The sequence below is a fragment of the Amphibalanus amphitrite genome, unplaced genomic scaffold (genome assembly GCF_019059575.1).
Source record: "Amphibalanus amphitrite isolate SeventyFive unplaced genomic scaffold, NRLGWU_Aamphi_draft 002504F_arrow, whole genome shotgun sequence".
In the NCBI taxonomy this organism is placed as follows: Eukaryota; Metazoa; Arthropoda; class Thecostraca; order Balanomorpha; family Balanidae; genus Amphibalanus; species Amphibalanus amphitrite.
Window position 1 is genome coordinate 14,049 of NW_024883931.1, and position 17,919 is coordinate 31,967.

General features: G+C 50.3%; 1 protein-coding gene across 4 annotated transcripts; it reads right to left on the reverse strand.

Annotated features, from left to right (window-relative positions):
• Positions 1-129: 129 nt before the first annotated feature.
• On the reverse strand, positions 130-13,983 carry LOC122377086. Of its 4 annotated transcripts, none has more exons than XM_043357039.1 (11): positions 13,688-13,818; positions 11,186-11,249; positions 6,988-7,091; positions 6,641-6,765; positions 4,367-4,596; positions 3,300-3,457; positions 2,687-2,831; positions 2,223-2,456; positions 1,758-1,924; positions 1,159-1,429; positions 130-832 (listed from the first exon to the last, which is right to left on the reverse strand). In XM_043357039.1, the coding sequence occupies exons 1-11, from the start codon at positions 13,754-13,756 to the stop codon at positions 804-806; spliced, it is 1,596 nt and encodes a 531-aa protein (XP_043212974.1). In that variant the 5' UTR covers positions 13,757-13,818; the 3' UTR covers positions 130-803. The 4 variants fall into 4 exon arrangements, with proteins under 4 accessions (XP_043212974.1, XP_043212975.1, XP_043212976.1 ...); XM_043357040.1 differs by having other exon boundaries at positions 11,186-11,240; positions 13,688-13,807; XM_043357041.1 differs by lacking the exons at positions 4,367-4,596; positions 6,641-6,765; positions 6,988-7,091 and having other exon boundaries at positions 13,688-13,983.
• Positions 13,984-17,919: the final 3,936 nt, after the last annotated feature.

The following is a 17,919-nucleotide window of genomic DNA, read 5'->3' on the forward strand; positions in this document are numbered from 1 at the left end:
ACGCAACACTTGTTTGTCTGATGTCATGCATAAAAAACGGGTTATCGTCGCCCTCACTTTCTCTCTCCCAGTAGCTAACAGATTACCATGAAGTGATGCAGATATGTCTTCCATTCTGGAAAAATCCCGTCGATTTTAAGGTTTATTTGTGATCTGTCACAATGTTGTCACACGCTGCACACCGAATGCACAGGTCATGGAACTAGCAACAACCAACAGTGGCCTATATATACTTCATGGGAATACTTGACGGCGTGCAACTCCACCGCTCGGGGCGGAGGGCCACCCAACATGCCAGCACTCCATTCACAAAGTATGGTAACAATAAATAGATATGATGGCGGTACGATGGAAAACGAGAGATTCGTTCGCTCTTCGGCGGCTAAAACCTTGAGCACGGTGCGCCACCCATGCGTCCAACACTCGATCTGCGTCACACATCCGTCTCAGGCGCGCCACATTCACACACTCGCAGGCAGCAGCGCGTCTCTAGAAATTTCGATGGCCTAAGACGGTTTGAACTCGATCGCGCGCAGCCCCAGTGACGGCGACTCGTTAACAGTGACGTCACACGACGCCGCGTGACGTCACCGTATCGATGTGACGTCACCGTTCCACTCGGCCCGGGTTAGCTGCTCACACACTGCCCAGTCTGTTCGCCGGCACGCGCGCACGGTGTCCGCTGGCGCGTCACCCGCCCCGCCGTCTGAACGGTGGGTGATGGTGGCGGGAGACAGCCGACCATCTCCGGAGCCGCCCGCACGGACCAGCTTCAGATAAAATGAAGCCCGCCGGCTGGAGACTTAGTTGCAGTTCGGCGTCGGGCACTTGACTGGAAACGAGGAGAAAGGGAGTCAGTTAGTTAATTGGCATGTTATTTGAGCGTGGGAGCTGATTTTTCCTCGGAGTTGTTATTGAAACGTTCGTATATCTCGAAACTGAGTCATAAGTCCACAGCAAACATATCAGCCTGCGACTTTTTATGTCTCTTGTTATTTGTTATAGATGTTAGCCACTCTTTACCTCACTATCGATCTCAAGCACCCCTCAGTACCTCCTCCTGACCCTCTTCACCAGGCCTGACTTGTCCTCCCACCACACTAGCGCCACCTACACGGCCCCTCCCAGCCACTACCGTAGCGCCATCTGCCAACTCACCGCAGTGTCCGAGCCTGTAAGCGTGTCCCTCGGGGCACTTGTGACAGCAGAGCGACGCCTGGGCCTTGTTGCGCTTGCCCTTGCGCTGCCGGATGGGCAGCACGAGCTCAATATTGTCGTAGTCGATGAGGGTCATGAAGGCGTTGTCCTCGGTGACGGTGCTGAGCGCCTCGCTGACGATGTCGATGAAGCCCTCCTGGTCAGTGATGTTGTAGACGGGTGTGTCGATGGTGAGCACGACGTCCATCAGCGGGCGGCCGTCCTTGTCCAGCTGTAGGGGGAGACGATAGCAGACGTCAGAGAGGCAGTCGGAGACGGTGGGAGAGCAGGTGGAGAGGCAGTAAAATCGGTTGCACCGTTACTTATTGCCGTCTGTTGGGGAACAACCATATGGTCGAAAGTACTGTATTATGTTTGCTACGTTTGTGGACTAAAGTACCAGCTATCTAGCCAGACTTCCTCCAGCTTTCAAACAACATCAGAAGCCGGGTTATTATGTTCACGAGCTGGCTTCTCAGCTCACTGTACTCCGGCAGCGAAATCATTATTCACCGGTCTTTATATCTATCAAGGTGCTGCTGAGGTTGCCGTTTACTCACGGAGGCCTTGGTGGAGAGGTCGGAGACGCCACACTCCTCCGGGTACGGGCAGAAGATGTCGTTGTACTTGTAGACCAGTCCGTCGAACTGGTGCTGCAGCGACTCGACCGACTCGCGCTGGTAGGTGATCTTGTACTGCAGGTTGGCAGAGTACACGGGCACGATCTCTGCCGGAATCAGAGACAGGGAAGGTCAGTCAGGCGGCACACACAATGGTGGACGGGCGAACATCGGTAAATCAGCGTCTAACGATTGTTTTATAAGTCCCAGTGCTTATCTTAACGCAGCATCGGTACTGGAAAAAGCAAACAAAAGAAATAAAATCTTAAAAGAAAAAACGTTCCGAAAATGAACAAACATGACACCGCAAAATGCATTAGATTAAGTAGCATGAAAAAGCCGTCTACGTAAGTCTCAGACAGTCGGTTCGAATCCCACGACTGCCGAGAATTTTATTCTACTCACGGTAGCACTCTGGCGCGCTGCCCTCGGGGCTCCACTGTCCGCCGGCGCCGCAGTCGTACTTCTTGGCGGGCGGGTCGAAGAAGCCGTAGCCCTCCTCGCACTGGGCCTGGCACATGGAGCCCTTGCTCCAGAGCACCTGGTTGTTGCAGTCGCCGTTGGCGTTCACCTCGGAGACACCGCGGCACAGCGTGGTCGTGTGCAGAGGCGCCACGAAGTTGGGGCACGTCTCCACGTCTGTCGACAGAGATCGGGGAGATGTTAGATGCAGGAAAATGACACATGGTTAGTGTGCCACTCTTTTACTGACAAAAGTTGACTATGTGAAGACTTCAACATTCTAGAAATAGCTTCAACAAAATGTTTGTGCAAGAAATGCGTTATTGAACAACAACATAAAAAGTACCAGTCATAAGTCATTTCATCGTTTTCGTTTCCCACTCTTCCCGACGTTGTTTATTTCTTACCGACAGCCTGGTTGACGGTGGCGGCGGGTCCGAGCTGAGAGTCCTCCAGGACGGCGGCCACCGAGAAGGTGTAGTCCACGTTGGGCTTGATGCAGTAGTCGCACACGGCCGGGTTCATGTCGAACGTGCACTGCTGCTCGTCACACTGCGGGCGGAGCGGAGACCAGGGTCAGACACGGCGCGTCGCAGCTCGATGGGCATGGGAACGGTCCGGCCGGCCGCCAGCCAACGGTCCGGCCTCGGCGTCGTTAGTTAATTGGAACGGCTTACAGTTGTTACCACACCGTGTGGCTTGTTTCTTCGGAACGTGACGACGAAAAATGAGCAGACTTGGAGAAAGGGCAGCTTGCAGTAAACAGCAATAAAAATCAGTGGTCGCGGCGAGATAAACAACCACGACAGCGGTATCAGGTGGGGCGGTCGGCAAACCGGTCGGCTGCAAACCGGGGGGCGGAGGGATTTAGCCGATCTGCCAGAACGATCAGAGAGGAGCAGAGGGGAAGGGGGAGACGTCGAAGGTGACCGCTCGTCCCATTCTCTGCAAACCCATCTTCGCTTTGTTTTACAAACTGCGAACTCAGCTACCCCACCACCAGGCCCACTATCTGGTTACCTTGATCTCGGTGTCGTAGCTGGTGGTGCCTCCCAGGATGACCATGATGTAGGAGCTGAGGTCGCCCTCGCAGGCCGGCCGGTCCCAGGTGATCCGGATCCAGGAGACCAGCTCCGAGACGCGCAGGTTGTTGGGCTTGCTGGCCTCCACATTGTCAGCTGTAGCGGGGACGGGAAGGTCAGATGGGGCAGGTCACGGTCAGGTCGGGGGTTTGTGACGGTGCATGCTCGGCACCAGGCACGGAGACCGGAGTCAGTGGCGCAAATCGTGACTCAAAGCTCGCCTTGGTAACGGACAAAACCTCGGCACAATGGGACCTCGGCCTGTGCGAGTCATGAACACTATGAGTTACATTATAGCCACGGAGCAAAGCACAATGAAAAGGCCCGGTAAAAGGCAACGGAACAAGCACCAAAAAACGTCAACAGCATAAGTCCACTAGCAATGCAGTCAGCGAAAGTGCAGCAGCCTGCCTACCTACAGTAAAGCTACCACACAGCATGTATTTCGTACAAGAAGTCAAAGCGTTCGTCACGCGATGCAGGATGAGAAGCCACAAGAACGTCGCGCCTGGCAGCCTACAAGTCATTCCACGAGCGAGCGTCTAACTTTCCCTGAAATCGGCTGCGGACCGATCACGGCGCTAGCGTTTCCGCCACTGTCGCTTGCATGCTTCCGGGGTCGGCAAGAATTGCCCCCGGCACGTGAGCTTCTCACGCCCTTCGGTCCAGCGAGAGCGAAAGAAGCTCGCATGTTACACAAGTGAGTGCGCGCACCGCTGCACCGGCGCCGCGCCGCTGCGTTCCCAAGGCGCTGGACTCATTAGGCTGCGGCCGACGCCAGTGAAAGTGCTGCTCGATCTGCCGCGGACACCAGTAATGAGCGCCATGGGAGCCGCAGACAGCCACGGCGACGGCTTACTCCGTTACCCCGTCATCGCACCCACCCGCCCGTGCTTCGGGCACAGCAAACGTAATGCGTCACAAGTGCGTCACAGTCCGTCACGACGGCTCGGCGTGACGGCACCGTCACGTCATGTCACGTCTGAAAATCATCGGACGGCCTACCGCTCTTCTGGCAGATAAAGTACTGCAGCTTGTGGTTGCCGGGCAGCGCCTGAAGTTTGTACGGGAACTGCTCCTTTCCGTCGAGCAGCGCGCCCACCGAGGCGCCCGTCAGGCTCGGGATGCTGTTCCACTCGTTGTCCGTCTCCGGCACAGACCAATCACAGAACGAGTTGCTAATGCACCGGGTACCGTCCGCGTACCTCCATCGGTTCGGCTCGACGCAGTCGGCGCTGAAAACAGAGGCACGGACGCGGTCAGACGACAGTGACGAGCGCGGGTCAGACGTGACGTGGACATGACGTGAGAACACGGGCGCCGGCGGACGGGCCTGTCCGTCTAAAACCGGACGGTCGGCCGACGGGATGACGAGCCGACCCGTCCGCCTTTCACCGGTTCGGCAAAAACAGGCGCGCCTCAAAGTGCTGACCTCCGATGTAATTTGCGACAACGTTAAATCTTTCGATCTTAAGTGGTCCAATCTTGGCCATCACATGAGCATAAGCGCACGCGATAGGCGATGAGTTTCACAAACTGCAGGTGTCCAAAAGCTTACGGTGACTATTTTGGGGTCATCATTGTTATCTCTCTCGGCTAAAAATCTCGATTTTAGTTGTGGGTGTTTTGTAATGGGACCTGCACATTTATGTTAACAAATGCTTAGTCGGCCTGATAAGGATCCCTTCGAAAGATTTAGCAAATTCAACCAGGACTTTTCGCTTTCTGATCAGTAAAATTCGACCCACCGGTACTCGTGCGGTCTACAGCGGAAGTATGTGGGATACTTCAGAAGACGGTTCTCTCCCGCCCAGGGTTCATCCCTGTGGAGCCATTCACGCGCGCCGATTTCACAAACCGGCCTCCCACCGAAGCGAACCGCTAATCGCTCCGAAGGAGGCGCGGCCTCCCCGCGGCAGCGGAGGTCGACCATCGAGTTTTCCCTGCGCGCGATTCCGGTTGATCTATGGTGGCGGCGCGGCCCGGGGACGGACTTTCTCTCCGGATGTCGGCGGCGGGCGTGGTGCCGGCAGAGGACCCGTGCTGATCGGATCAGCGCTGAGCGGGACCGAACCGGTGCGCGGAGAACACCTGCCCGTCAGCGGCGCCGGCCGGCGACATTCCGCCGACCCGCTCCGCGGCGACCAGATGTGACGGACAATGACAGCGAACGGTCCGTGTGCGCGGGGCAAGAAAATAAGCCGATCCGGTCGTCAGACATTGCCCGACGAATCCAAAGCTCTGCGTTTTAACTGGCTCGCATAATGCCGGCATACAATGCACGTGCTTTCTGCACAAAGCGGTTTAGGATCTAGTCTTGCGTATTGTGCAGCGTCCTGTTCTTGCATTAGCAACACAAATGGCGACGTTTGCAACCACTGCAGTTCATCGACACTTTGGCGAAACACTCGTTGCATTTCAAATCGCGGAATGTACTGATAGTCAAATCGCCGCCCTCGGGAGCGCGTGGCGTATGTCGGGCACGTGGCGAGTCGTGCTCTGACCCCTATGCGCGGCCACGTCTGAGTTCTAACACGGCTTCGTCTGGCTCCTAACACGGTCTATCGCCAGTTTCATCTGCGCCGGGCGGAGAGAAGCACCGCGCGTCCGGCACTGCTGGTGATCTCTGACACGACAAAACGCGGTCAGCGCCGCCGGCGACGACACCAGCCGCTTTCACTGGTGTCACTGTGATCGGTCCGTGTCTGACACGGTGACACGATACCAGAACCGGTCCCAGGGGCCGGACATGCGCCATCGGAATGCTGCATCGCCTACTCACGCATGGGGTGAGCTTATGAAAGAGTTGGGATATTGGTCTCTAGGTCAATCAACTCCAACATGTGTGAATATGAATAATTCCGATTCGACTTCTCGCACTTTTGACAAGTAGGTAATGTTGTTTAATTCAGCATGTAAATCTCGCTCTAAAATATGCAGATTGTAGACCGTAACATGGTGCCTCAGATGCCAAAAAAGAAGACTACATTTGAGGCCATATCTCTGCCCTATTTTTGGGCTGCGACCGTCTCGCACCCGGCTCAGTCCCCGCCCCCCCCCCCCCCCCACAATTCGGTGTCGAACACCGGCGTTGGCCCGAGGGCTGGTCGGCCGCGGTCACAAACATGCCACGTCACAATCGGTGAGCGGCGCGACATCGGTTGGGTAACGACTCTAAAGCCGCGGTCTGGCCCACTGAGCAACAATGAGCCATCGCTTGGTGATTTAGAGTGCCACTCAAAGGAAGCGGGCTGAAAGATGTCACCCTGTTTTACTCACCCACAAAACATGCCGATGAATGCCCGTCTTGTTGAGTCGTCGAGTGCCTCGACAATGCCCTCTCCCATCGTCCTCAGGTACCGATATTCCTCCAACGACTTCGGCGTAGCCAGCACGGCTTTTTCCTGTCAACGGATACACATCATAATCATTTTTTGAAGATGCCGATGAAAAGCGATTTTTCTAAGCTATTTAATTACAATGCATATAGTTGATATTGAGGACAGAGACTTATGTACCTTATACATAGGCAAGGTTATTCATGACTTTTGACTTATGTAAGTTGCAAAAGATTATTTGACGCCGTATATTGCCATTCCCTTCGCACTCGGCCGTTTGTTACTCACCCTCCGACAGCCGGATATGGCTTCGTTAAAGTCTATTGGAGACTTAACGTATGCTAATCTGTAGCACAGCTCTCCAAACTTTACATATCCGGGATCACATTGCCCTGGAAAGAACAAATTATTAGTTTTGCGCCCTGAATACTTGTTTTAACAAATAAATATGCTATGTAAATGCAACTTGTTGTAAAAATGACATGTTGATTTTCATCGCTGCAAGTTGCAACAGAGTGCAATATAAATTGCAACAATATTAGAAATGAGCATAAAACATGGTATTTCTCGAACTACTAAAAAAACTATGATAAATATATTGTTTCAGATAAGCGAAGCAACCAAGCACCGTCAGCAGCTTGTTGTCGATGTAAGGAAATGCGTAGCGTTCTGAAAACATGTATGGCATGTTTTACTTCAACGTCACCACAATGGCGGCAGAAAATAAAATCCAGTCTACGCACGTCCTTACTCAACGCGACCTTATTTGCAGCGCTGCAGACGGGCCGTTCAACTCTGAACGCCCGTCGGGCAGCTGAGGTCTATGTTTTAGTAGGGCGGCAGGATGCGATAGAAATGGGCGGCGGTCGGCATTATAGGGCCATCACCACAGCAGCGGGCTGGTAAAGCGGCAGGGTATACAGCAATATTGCAGATGCAGCGAATATTGCAGCGGCACAGCGGCTGAGCGGTCTGACTACACATGGGGCGGCACTATCCACCAGCCGCGGCGACCGCGCCTCTACGGGACAGAGCTGGAGAGAAGCGGTCAGAGGGGCGACAGAAGAGGAGGCAGTCCACCCGTCGGCCAGGCCAGCGCGGCCCGGCCGACGCGGCGTGTGTACAGAAGCTGGCGGCGGTTAGCGGCGCTGCGCCCACGGCTCCCGCATGGTCCTACACCTGACATGTGACCCGTCCCGCCCCCGTGCCCGTGGCCACTTACGGGTCGTCCGTGAGTCGGTCGGCGGCCGGGGTCGCCTCGAGTCCGGTCTCGCGCTCACTCACACACTGTGTCGGCGTCTCTCTGTGAGTCGGGGCGCGCACCAGGAGTGGCCATGCCGACACGAGGCGCGCTGAAAGGTGACGACGCGCGCGCGCAAACCGTTCGACGATGCGACGCGATCATGCCCGACATACGTCAAACGCAGGCCAGCCAGCACCGCGATCGGGCGCCCATGCTGGAACGCGTCCGAGAATACAACCACACTAGAACCGACACCCAAAGACGGTGGAGAGGAAGGAAAGGGGAGTGGTAAAGGGGGTACATACAAGGACAGCGGAACGGAATTCAATTGATAACTTGAGTGAGGTGTAAGTAAGGGAAGGGGAAGGTCTATGGTGGCACATGGACAGAGTGTAGATTTTATGGACAGTGGACGATGAACAGTCTGAAAAGTGGGCGACCGATCAAGAATGGAACTTGCATGCATCACCTCATGCATCACGAATCGGACAGCACAGTACATCCAAAAGAAATCAACTCACTTGCTAGTTGCTACACATATATAAAAATGGTAAACTTGACTACAGACTACTGGCAAAACAGCTATCTCACAGCGGGTCAAATACGATCAAAGTTTAGTAAAGGAGAAGTTATATAGTGAATGGAAAACACCATAGTTAACACCTTCAAAAAAGTCGGTTTGAAAGAACAAGTAAAAGAGAGGAAAACAAATCAAAAAGTGTTAAAAGCCAAGTGTAATTAACTGTTCTATAATTCATGTGGAGCAACTGTGATATTTATTTCCAACGAAAATGTTCCGAGAAAGTAATTTTTTATCAATGAATTACATGTTTTAACATTAAAAGACTTTGAACATACGTTTTCAACAAATGAGTAAGAGCACTTCAATACAAGAGCGCCGTTTTGAGCAAAAAATACAGATAGCTCAGCACATACATAGATTGGCAGATACTACTCACAAGCCAATTAACATCTATAAAACCATCTAAGACGAAACGACAGCACACATATAGGTAGGTACCCCAATGCAGTGCAGTGCATAATGTACCGGTCAGTGTTGTGATTCAAAGTCCCCGCCACCGGTGAGTCCCGGAACAGTCCCGGGTCTCACCGTCAACAGACCTTGACCCAGCCGTCCGCCGTCACACGCGGTCCGGAGACCGAGAGCTGCGAGCGGCCGACGGCTGGGCCAGGTCACCAGATCACGAAACGAGAGCCGGGGAGAGCGCCAGCGACAGATAAAGAAAGAGGGGGCCGAGACGGGGTTCCTTCCAGGGCGAACTGACAGCCGTGATGGTTCGATTACGAGAACCGTTTGAGGCTCAGTTGGTCTGTCATCGCCACTGGAAGAAACCGAGTCTGCAAGAGACCCCAACCATCACCCGTAAGTGCTCCTTACGAAGCTTGCAAACCACGGCCCCCACACACAAGCATGCTCAGAAAGAAAGATGGGGGAAGGAGCCGTTTTAGTGCTTAGTGTTTAGGCTGAGAGGACCATCTACTTAAAGACCGTTAGGAGGATGCGTAGAATAGAGCAGATACTGCGAGCCCTTATCCCTCGTGCACACTCCGCTGTGCGTTACGGTCAAAGTCAGAGAGGTCATAGTCATTCACAAGAACACAATGTTGGCAAACAGGTCAAGTCATGTCGCTGAGGTTACAAACAAAATATGAATACAATTTTCGGCTAACGTCAAAATCGAATGGCAAATGCTATCAAGCGCACTTTGTAGAAATTTATTTTAATTATTTACAAAGAAAAAGATGACAAATTTGTTCGTCAATAATTATCAGTCTTCTTTACAATGAAAATCCTGCCAGTTTCTCTGTCGTCCAAAAGAACATCGTTATGCGTCGCTGATGTGTCCATAACTCATTGTTTATTCAAGAGAACGTCTGACGCGTTCAAACTCTCACTTCCGCCGTTCAAGCGGCTAGAAGGCGTCAGTCAAACTTGTCTCTTATACGCTTTCTAACAAATTTGGGGCTGTCGCTTGCGTAAGACGTCATGCTGTGGGCAGTTAATGTCTAATTGTCAGTCAGTTGGTTCCTAGACCGTTGCAGTCCGGTCTAACGGTCAGTTTTGTCACCAAAAAGAGTGGCACGCTTACATCCCAATTTACTAACAACTAGCACTTCTACACCCTTGACTAACAAAGCCCCAGAGTGCACGTTGATTTTTAACTCGTAAGTCAACACCTCTCCACCCACTGTATTGTCGCTAGGAGTGTTGTATGTATCATGGGAAAGTGTGTCTGCAGGTCGGTATTTATTTATCCCGACTCTGCAAGGTGCTGCGGCGCTGCTCGAGCCCACAAGTCTGAAGAGCCCTCAAAACGTGTGAAGGCTGCAGGTGACTGCGGTCTTCAGGGGCCGCGAAAACATACAATCCCCCATCTGTCGGCATTTTTTCAGCTTTCAGAGAGCGGCGGCAGCCGGGAGAGAGGGCCGGATGGTGCTGATTTCAAGGTGAACCAGGCAGCCGGGAACCATGAGCTGAAGATTTGCTCAGATCCTCTCTGCCCACGGATAACAACTGAGGAATTATAGGGCTTTCAACTCTGTATTTAAGAAAAAAGAAAGAAAATGCATAGCTAGCCTAGAAATAAGTGCATGCTATTACAAACAGCAGCGACTCATTTGTCAATGAAAGAAGCTGAATTTGCTTATGGAAATTTTAAGTAAGCGAAAATGCATTTCAAAGTTTTGATTATAAGTCTTGATCATTTGTTTGTTCCCTGGCTCCCATGAGTGGCGTTCTTCGCATCAATGAAGCCTTGATTAAAGCAATGCCTGCGGTGATATCTTCTTGTGTGCCGTCGCAGTTACCGCCCCTGATACGCTGCTATGCCAAGTTGCAGTTCCCACAGCAAGCTGCGGTGACTTTTGAAACGCATGTGTGCAGACATGGCCCCCTGCAGATACATGAGGAAAGCATTTAAGGTATGCGTGTTTCCAATGAAGGCATATGCGGGTAATCTTTACAGGAAAAGGTCCAGCAGTTGTCAACTTTCCAGCATCCCGTCGTAATATCCTGAAAAGGAGCGATGCGCGCCCGAGCATCGCTATTTTATGGCAAAAAGACAGCTTGAACATCTCCGACCTTCTATTCACGACAGTATCATCGGACACTGGCACGCGGCTGCTGCACATGGCTGACTGCATTACCGTGAATCGTTTCTGCTAGCTGGGGGGGGGCTGTGAGGGGGCGTGGCGGGGTCGTGAAGACCTCCGGGTACTCACGGGAGCCGCAGGGAGGTCCGCCGACGCCCAGCTGGTTGGCAGAGCTCGATCCCACCTTCCGGCCCTGAAACGGTGCAGACCAACAGTACACGGATGGAGACTCGGGTCGGCGAGCTGCACTGCGCCACACATGCTCAGGGGGTAGAGAGGCTCTCCGGGGCCGGGACGGGTCGTTCCCAGCCCCGGGCGCCAGACGGGCTCAGCGGGGTGCCGGGGTGCGTGCTGCGTGCGTGTTATCTGATTAGCCAGCCGCCGCGCCGGTTAGAGTTACAACGTTTCGTCAGTTCGCGGAGAAACGAGTTGTTTTGGTCATGTAACACAAAGTCTTTGACATGTTTACTGTCATGAGGTTATGAGGATCGGGATGATACGGATCTTATCGGCTTTTACGTAATATATGCTTCGGTAACATGTCACTCTGAATTGTTTCGTGACTGAGGGTCACGATGAAAGTATGCATACAGATTTTCTTCGGCAATATTTTAGCTTCCCTGCTAGTTAGAATTCGGTATTTGAGTAATTCATTGTAATTTTCTCCCGATTTCTCGGCTCAAAATGCTGAATGAAGGGCAAAATGCAGCGATGTTCTTGCTGATAAAAGTCGTATATTTCTTCAACTGAATCGCTGTCTTTTCTCGACTCATCGCACGGCTCTTTCTGGGGCGCTGATAGAGCCTGACCTACAGGTATCTCTTTCTCCTGGGCCGGCCGAGAGCGGCCCCGAGACCGGCCGATCGAGCGAACCCGACTGACCGAGCGGGACCCGAGGCGCGACCGGCAGAGCGTCGGAGAAAAAGAGCGCCGGACAACGGCCGTGCATACCGGATGAGCGTTAAAGTGGGCCGCGCTGGCCGTCTCTGGGACAGGTTCCGTCAGTGACCGGCCGGCCGGGTCAGCGCGCCGCGCCGCTGCCGGGGCGGTCCGGTAGCCTACATACCGGCGACCGGCTGGGCCAGATTCGGGCCCGCCTGTCTGCCCGCTGCAGCCGCTATCTCCTCCGAGCTGCGGGCTGTCGCACGGTGCCCGGTCGCGGAAACGAGCTTTAGATTCGCATTATCTAACTACCTACTGAAGTTGAACGAAAAGACACGGGTCGTGAATATGTGAGGAAAGATACCTATTCGTTTACCAGTAGCCATAAATCTAACAGCAAAAATACCAGGAACATGGGTCCTTTAAAAAAGGAAGGGTACTTCATTCCAGTTGATACATTTGTGCTACAGCGAGAATTTTCCCGAACTAAAAACATCAAAATTGTTTCACGACACACAGGTGCAGTGAGCACAGATCGTGGGAGGGAGCTCCAATGGCTTGTAGGTCTATTTGAACAAGAAGCAACAGCGCATTTCGAGGAATTAAAACCGTTACAGCTGCAGCCGAGGCGTTGCATAGCGGTGAAGCGGGGAATTTCTCTGTCGGCAAGTGCATGCGCGACATGCAGTCAAAATTCCCAGACTGGGTTAAGCTATGCGGCATACTGTAAACTCTGATTAATTGCAATGGGACTTGGAACGTGCTATTCACACGGCTATACATACGAGTAGTCATGATGGTTACATAAGAAGTCGATTTCGTGACGGCCAAAGCAATGGGCGATAAAAATAATACTTTAAGCGTACATTTGTAAAACCATTATTGGTAAGTTGACGATTGGCGATCACCATGCATGACACGTTACACAGACAAAAGAAACTACTGTATATGCTAATGCATAGTTTATCCGTAGTAAGTAACATTTCGCCGATAACCAAATGAATTTTGCAGACACGTTGCAACTAGAAGTGTTTCTTAGCATCAACTAAAGCTTTTTTGCCCAAAATAAACAACAAATCGCCATTTGATACCTAAAGAACGGTAGCATGCGTGTATGGGAAATTAGGGAAATGAAGACTTCCAGTTAGCGGTAAACCTTATAAGTCGTACGAAGGTAATTTGTCAGTGCTCACGATGCTAGTTCGTAAATACAAATGTGCATGCGATTGGTTAGCATTATGGCAATTTGCGAACAGTTACGTCCGGAAAAATAGGTATAAAGTTACAAATAAGATCAACAGGGAAAAGTTTCATTACATTTTGGTATAAACAATTTTCATCGAAGCAATTTCATAGCTAATGTTTGAAGAACTTATATTATTTTGAATAAGCATGACAAAAGAACAAAAGCTAAAACACAAAAAATAGCATGCCGAAGTAGCAAAAGTTTTTCTTGTTTAAAAAAAAATCATCATCTACATTTTTTTCACTTTTCGACCAACGGTTTGCCATGCTGGGTGATGTAATAAGTAATGGTTGAATAGATAAAATATAATAGACTAAACCAAAATAAATCAATCACCTTTTGAGCCTCATATGACACCCTTAGGTACACAATTCACCTAAAGTAAAGCGGCAATCAGTTGGCTCGGTGGAGTGTCAATATAGCAGCGCACGCAGTCACGCACCCCGGCCCCGTCCCGTGAGCTCGCGAGGCGCCGAGCCGGCGCGACGGGCTCGCTCTCTTACCAGGATTCCCTGCTGGGGGCTGGCGGCGGCCAGCGCCAGGCAAGCGGAGAGGAGCGTCACCAGCCTCATGTTTCTGGCAGCACGTCGTGAGCGCGACTGACTGGCGAGCGCCGGCGCCGGTGACCATCTGGCCGAGCGCGGCGACCTAGAACGGCGCGGCGCACCGCCGCCGGCGCTGGCTGCGCCCGCCCCCGGTCCGACGGGCTTCCCCCACCGGGCAGAGCTGGGCCGAGAGCAGCGGCCGCGGAGGAGGCGGCGGCGAAGGAGCTGGATCACTCGGAGGGCACGGACAATGCGGAGATATAGCTTGCAGCGACTCGGACAGCTCAAATCAATACAGTACGACAGGATTAATTGCAAAAACATCGTGTGCAATATGCATACAAACATGACTTACTAAAACACTTCACAGCATATGTAATAATGACCACAAACAAATATACTTTGCCCATCACTTCTTAATCAAAATTATATTGATAAGCCTAAGCCTAACCCAACTTGATACCTAAACAGAAAAAAATTACCTTTTTAGAACACGCTTTCAATGTCCGGTTTGCGTACCTTCGTGCTTTCTTCGCGTGTTATTTCAGAATAATGTAACTAACCCGCGACCTGGTGGGGGGGGGGGCTATTTTTTGCCCCCCCCCCCCTCCAGACTTTTCGATATATCTCCAGAACCGCTCCTCCGATCGTCACCAAACTTTCAGTACCCTCCCGGACATCAATTTTACACATTGTGACCAAAAAATTTTCTAAAGGCTATGATAGGTTGGCCGGAAATGACGTCAGAGTGACGTCATGTTCTGCCTTTTTTGACCCAAAAAAGGGTTTCGCGGGAAGAGCTGTCAGGCCTATAGCTTTGCGAATACAGAAAAATGATAAAGACATAAAAGCTGTAGATTGGACCGGGCTACAAAACTGCTATCTCGGATTTTTGAAATTTTTCGATTTTGACCCCCAAAAATCAAAAATTAGATTTTTTGAATATAATAATCGAAAAATTCAAAAAAAAATTGAATTTCGCAAAAACCGGAATATATGTGATAGTCCTTACCGCCTTCAATACACATACCAAATTTGAGATTGATACCTCTTTTTTTGGCGAAGTTATAGCGAAAAAACTGTTCAAAATTGATGACGTCAAATTTTCAAACTCAATTTTTAGCAATTCTAGACCCCGTAGCGCAAAACAAAGACCACCATTAGACTCCCCGTGACGAGCTGCATCGAATCAATACCCATTTTATGCAAAACTATCAACTTTAAAATTTGACCTTTTTTGGCCTGACCTTGACCTGACCTTGACCTGAACTTCACCAGAAAGTGACCTAAGCCGTACCTGATAGTCTTATAACCAACACCATTGAGTTGGAAATGAAAAATTGGCCATAAAACATGTATCACACAACCTTAGTAAAGTTGGGCTCATGTGACCTGACCTGTGACCCTTGGTGACCTGACCTGTGACCTGACCTGGTATTGCCAGTGACCTCTAATAGCAACATATCTACTAGGCAACTGACGCCCTACCGCTGATTATCGACAAAATGCGTTTTCCTCGGTGTTATAGCGCATTCCCTAGAAGACCCGTGAACGGTGAACCATTTCATCTTTGACCTGACCTGTGACGTCATCGGTGACCCCGAGGTCAATGAAATTTGGTTTCCTTCGACAAATTTGACAGGCCTTTCGAACGCCGTTTGAATTTTGCGGATCCGTCCAGTAGTTTCGGAGATACGAGGGGGGCAAAGAATAGTCCCCCCACGTCGCGTTATAAACAGACCCCACCAGGGCACGGGCTAATTATCAAAGTTAAAAAAAAAAATCAAAATACCTATTACATGAAATAAAAATTCCACGAAGATTACGAGTCCCTTTGCCAACAGATATGCACGCCAAGAAATTACTGATATGATGACATATTAGGCACAGTATTTCAAATTGTGGCCAAAAAAATGCAAACGATCATTGGAAGATCGCAATGTTGATTATTACAAAAAAGGTTAAGATGACTCTCAGGATAGGAATATGACTAGCTTTGCCCGTAAGTGCAGAATCCTAGCAATAGCCAATAGTGGAGCAATAAATTGTAAAGTGCTCATGTATTTCTACATTCTATGTATAAATATTTATTTAAAAAAGTACCACATAAGTACGAACTTACACTTTACCTATACTAAAACCCTTATACACATTTCATAACGCACTGCGACGCAATAGCTTCATTATCGACCAAAACTAACGCTTTAAATATGCCAAGTCATTCTATAGGCTGGCAAGTATCGAGCATATCGTAATGAGGTATATTACTTCAGCATTACGTTGTGTTTTCTGTGGCAGTGATGCAAGTATTATTCAAAGCTGCATCTGATTGTCAGGTAGGCCGTGGACGTCATTAATTACAGCGCAAATGCAAACTCATCGCCACTCAAAGGAGCCGCCTTATGCTCAGCCAATAGAGACCATGGGTTTCTTCAGCTAACGAACACAATAAACGATGCATCTCGGTGTTGGTCCGTTCGCTGGAGTGTCCAATACAACTTCACGTTACACTCCAGTGCGTAAATAGGTTACGGGGAAGTTACGCGCTGCTCACAACTATGACGTCCGGTCATGCTCGTCAGAGTACCGCTCCGCAAAAGCACGGCTGCAGTTTCCATGCCGGATCTGCACCCGGTTGGCTCTGAGACCGGGGGAAACCTTGGCCGTGACGGGGGCATCACGAGTCGGAGCGAGGGTCGTCCTGCCGGTGGCCGTGATTTATTCACACAGGTCCGGACCGACTGGGGGGCGGAGACGGGTTTTTACTGGCCCACCGACCGTGAACCTACTGCCCAGACCGACTTCCTGATCTCATCTTTGTGTGTCGCATTGCCATGAGGGTTCGGTGGTGAAACTAATTTGATTTTAAATAGACCTGGCATGAAAAGTGCTCAGAGAAATGCATGCAATGAAGTATGACGAATGGTAAAAAGTTGGGTGAGAAGCGACAGTGGGGTGGCTGCATTCCATATCACCTAGTACAGCGCTGCAGTGGATAATTCTCACGGTGGTCACGAAACACTGTGGATGACACCAAAGCCGAACGAAAGGGGCCTCGGCAGTGTCCTTGAGGATGAGTGTCCCTAAATTCGTAATAACCGCAATGAAGTCCTTCGGTTCCCAGACTAATTGGCGAGTATTGCGTGCCGAGTCAGCGCTACCCATTTGCTTACGCAACATCGTTCATTGTAGTCCTTTAAACGTATTATGAGACATAATGTAACGTGAGCTTACACTGCATCCAAAAACATTTGATTCATTAGTAGCTCACTTTTGGATGATCTGTATTAGAACTGTGTTTAATATGTGTGTGCCTGTCAAATTAGCGGTAATAACAATCAATGGATCTGATAATCAACGGTGGCTGGTCAGTGGGTCTGGGATCGGTCAACCTCGACAGAGTTTTTCTGGCACTCGAAGAAGAGTAATCGCGGGAAGGTTTAACCAGACAGTGCTCAAAAGATTAGCGGGACCTTGAGACGGCGCAAATGCCTTTTTTGTAAGCTGTCTGTATTGGTGAACCGGTGATGAAGATGAATGTGTCTTTAACCCGCGCGGGGCTGGGGGGGGGGGGTAAATTTTACCCCCCCCCCTCGCGAATTTTTGCAATATATCAAAAACGGCGGCGCGCAGCGCCGCCAAACTTTCAGTACCTTTTCTTACTTCAATTTGACACGTTCCCTGAAAATTTGAGCGAAATCCGTCGGAAATTTTTGAAAAATTGACTTTTAGTGACGTCATGTTCGCCATTTTCGCCTCAAAAACGGCAAAATTTCAAACGCCGCTAACATCTTCATTTTTAAAGGAATCAAGACGTAACAAAAAAGGTTATACGTAATTCTACTTTGTCTATCAAATGACTATCTCGGTTTTTTGAAAATTTTGGATTTTGGCCCAATATTTTTTTTCTTCAAAAAACTGACTTTTCTGGGAAAATAATTATAAAATCCAAAATGTTGAGTGTATCGAAAAAACCGGAATATATGTCAGAGAAGTGATCTATGTGCACCTACATACCAATTTTAGAAGAATCGGTTCAAAAATGTTGGAGTTATTCAAAATTTTATGACGTCACGACACAAAAATTTGAAAAATGATTTATTTTTTTTGGAAGTTCTAGACCTCGTACGGAAACAAAAACAGCACCATTCGATTCGCCGTGAAAAACTGCATCAGATAGACACCTTTTA